The 2,500-nt window shown below is 49.5% G+C and overlaps 1 protein-coding gene and 1 long non-coding RNA gene across 2 annotated transcripts in view; both read left to right on the top strand.

The window, feature by feature from the left end:
* LOC308372758 overlaps positions 1 to 594 on the top strand; it is a 2,116-nt gene extending 1,522 nt beyond the window's left edge. Inside the window, exon 3 of the long non-coding RNA XR_013968832.1 lies at positions 505 to 594. This is a non-coding gene — a long non-coding RNA (uncharacterized lncRNA). The remainder of the gene's footprint in view (positions 1 to 504) is intronic.
* Positions 595 to 701: 107 nt separating this feature from the next.
* The window catches only part of dnaja2b (DnaJ heat shock protein family (Hsp40) member A2b), a 14,700-nt gene continuing 12,901 nt past the window's right edge, over positions 702 to 2,500 (top strand). Inside the window, exons 1-2 of the mRNA XM_080847349.1 lie at positions 702 to 746; positions 1,486 to 1,566. Coding sequence (XP_080703475.1) covers positions 730 to 746; positions 1,486 to 1,566 — 98 coding nt within the window. The 5' untranslated portion in view covers positions 702 to 729. The remainder of the gene's footprint in view (positions 747 to 1,485; positions 1,567 to 2,500) is intronic.

Genomic DNA, 2,500 nt, shown 5'->3' with positions numbered 1-2,500 from the left:
CGCTCCCGTGACGTCAGCACGCTCCCCAGCTATGGAGCTGCGTATGGGCCAGATACAATGCTGCTTTGGCGTTTAAGACTCAATTCTAATATTTTCTTCCTTGACTTAATATACATTGCGTAATGTTGTATAAAATCAGTTTCCTTTTTCCTTTGTAATTTATGTTCACTTCTGTAGTTGCACGTCCCATTATATATATGTGTGTGTGTGTGTGTGTGTGTGTGTGTGTGTGTGTGATCGTGCAAATACTTGCACAGTGTTTGTGTTGTTGTGTGAATCATGGTAAGGCTCTTTACTAATATTTGGATGCTGTGGTGTTGTATCAGTATTGGTCATTCCAAATAAATGAATCGTGTGTGTGTGTGTGTGTGTGTGTGTGTGTGTGTGTGTGTGTGTGTGTGTGTGTGTGTGTGTGTGTGTGTGTGTGTGTGTGTGTGTGTGTGTGTGTGTGTGTGTGTGTGTGTGTGTGTGTGTGTGTGTGTGTGTGTGTGTGTGTGTGTTTAGTTTAAGGAGATCAGCTTTGCCTACGAGGTGCTGACGGACCCCGAGAAGAAGGAGCTGTACGATCGCTATGGCGAGCAGGGGCTCCGGGAGGGGGGAGGGGGGGGAGCGGGGATGGAGGATATCTTCTCCCACATCTTCGGCGGGGGCCTCTTCGGCTTCATGGGGGGCCAGGGGGGGCCAGGGGGGGGGCGCAGCCGCAACGGAGGCAAGAGGAGGGGCGAGGATATGGTGCACCCACTCAGGTGAGACACACACACACACACACACACACACACACACATATACACACACTCACACACACACACACACTCACTCACACACACACACACACACACACACACACACACACACACACACACACAGAGGAGGAGCTAGACACTGTAGTTTGACTGATTTACATTGAGGGGCCACGCTCTATAAATAGTGTTGGCAGATTTTCCGAGAGAGAGAGAGAGAGAGAAAGAGAAAGAGAAAGAGGAGAGAGTGAGAAAGAGAAAATGTTGGGAAAAATGTGTGTGTGATAGTTTCAGCCTATCCAGAAGAGGATCTTATTCAGAATGCCATCCAGCCAACAGACAGGCTACTCTTATTTATGTTGCTCCTTTAGCCAATAGCAGGGCTAGTTTGATTAGGTTAGGAGGACCCTCGTCCAATAGCAGGGCTAGTTTGAGTAGGTTAGGAGGACCCTCGTCCAATAGCAGGGCTAGTTTGAGTAGGTTAGGAGGACCCTCGTCCAATAGCAGGGCTAGTTTGATTAGGTTAGGAGGACCCTCGTCCAATAGCAGGGCTAGTTTGAGTAGGTTAGGAGGACCCTCGTCCAATAGCAGGGCTAGTTTGATTAGGTTAGGAGGACCCTCGTCCAATAGCTGTGTGTGTGTGTGTGTGTCTGTGTGTCTGTGTGTGTGTGTGTGTGTGTGTGTGTGTGTGTGTGTGTGTGTGTGAGAGAGAGAGAGAGTGATCGTGTCCTGTCTTCTCTCACAGGGTGTCCTTGGAGGATCTGTATAATGCCAAGACGACCAAACTGCAGCTGAGCAAGAATGTGCTGTGTGCTGCCTGTGCCGGGTGAGTGTGTGTGTGTGTGTATATATGTGTGTGTTTGTGTGTGTGTGTGTGTGTGTGTATATATGTGTGTGTGTGTGTGTGTGTGTGTGTGGTGTCAATGCATGACGAGGTCTGTGGTGTGTGTGTGCCGTCACCTCTGCCTTTTATATCCGTTCTTCTCATGAGGCTCAGTTTGCCTACTGGTCCACACCAGATGAAGGATCTGGAGTAGTGATGGTGTGTGTGTGTGTGTGTGTGTGTGTGTGTGTGTGTGTGTGTGTGTGTGTGTGTGTGTGTGTGTGTGTGTGTGTGTGTGTGTGTGTGTGTGTGTGTGTGTGTGTGTGTGTGTGTGTGTGTGTGTGTGTGTGTGTGTGTGTGTGTGTGTGTGTGTGTGTGTGTGTGTGTGTGTGTGTGTGTGGTTCTGTTGAGTTGTGCCCCTGTCCTCTCCTCTTCCTCCCCTGTCCTCTCCTCTTCCTCTCCTCTTCCTCCCCTTTCCTCTCCTCTCCCTCTTCCTCCTCCTCATCTTCCTCTTCCTCTCAGTATGGATGGTTTCTTCTCGTTGCATCGTTACATCAGCCTGGCCTAGATTCCCCTGCTGAGCTGCTGATGCACAGATTAGTGTGTGTGTGTGTGTGTGTGTGTGTGTGTGTGTGTGTGTGTGTGTGTGTGATTGTTTTCATCACAACCTAAAGGTTTTGATAGTGTGTGTGTGTGTGTGTGTCCTAGAGGCTGTGCTAGGTAATTCCAGTCAGTAGCAGAGCCAAGGCTGCCATTCCTCCTTTAGGCTCTCCTGCCCCCTGCTGGCTTGGAGCCCCATGACTGCTGTGGACAGTTTGATTTCTGCCCTGTGTGTGTGTGTGTGTGTGTGTGTGTGTGAGAGAGCCCCAATGCCACATGACTTTTTGCCACATGACTTTTTGCCACATGACATTTACATTTTCTGTGTGTGTGTGTG

Source organism: Sprattus sprattus, assembly GCF_963457725.1.
Source record: "Sprattus sprattus genome assembly, chromosome: 11".
Classification (NCBI taxonomy): domain Eukaryota; kingdom Metazoa; phylum Chordata; class Actinopteri; order Clupeiformes; family Clupeidae; genus Sprattus; species Sprattus sprattus.
The sequence above is the reverse complement of the archived record's forward strand: the minus strand, read 5'-3'. Positions and strand labels throughout refer to the sequence as shown.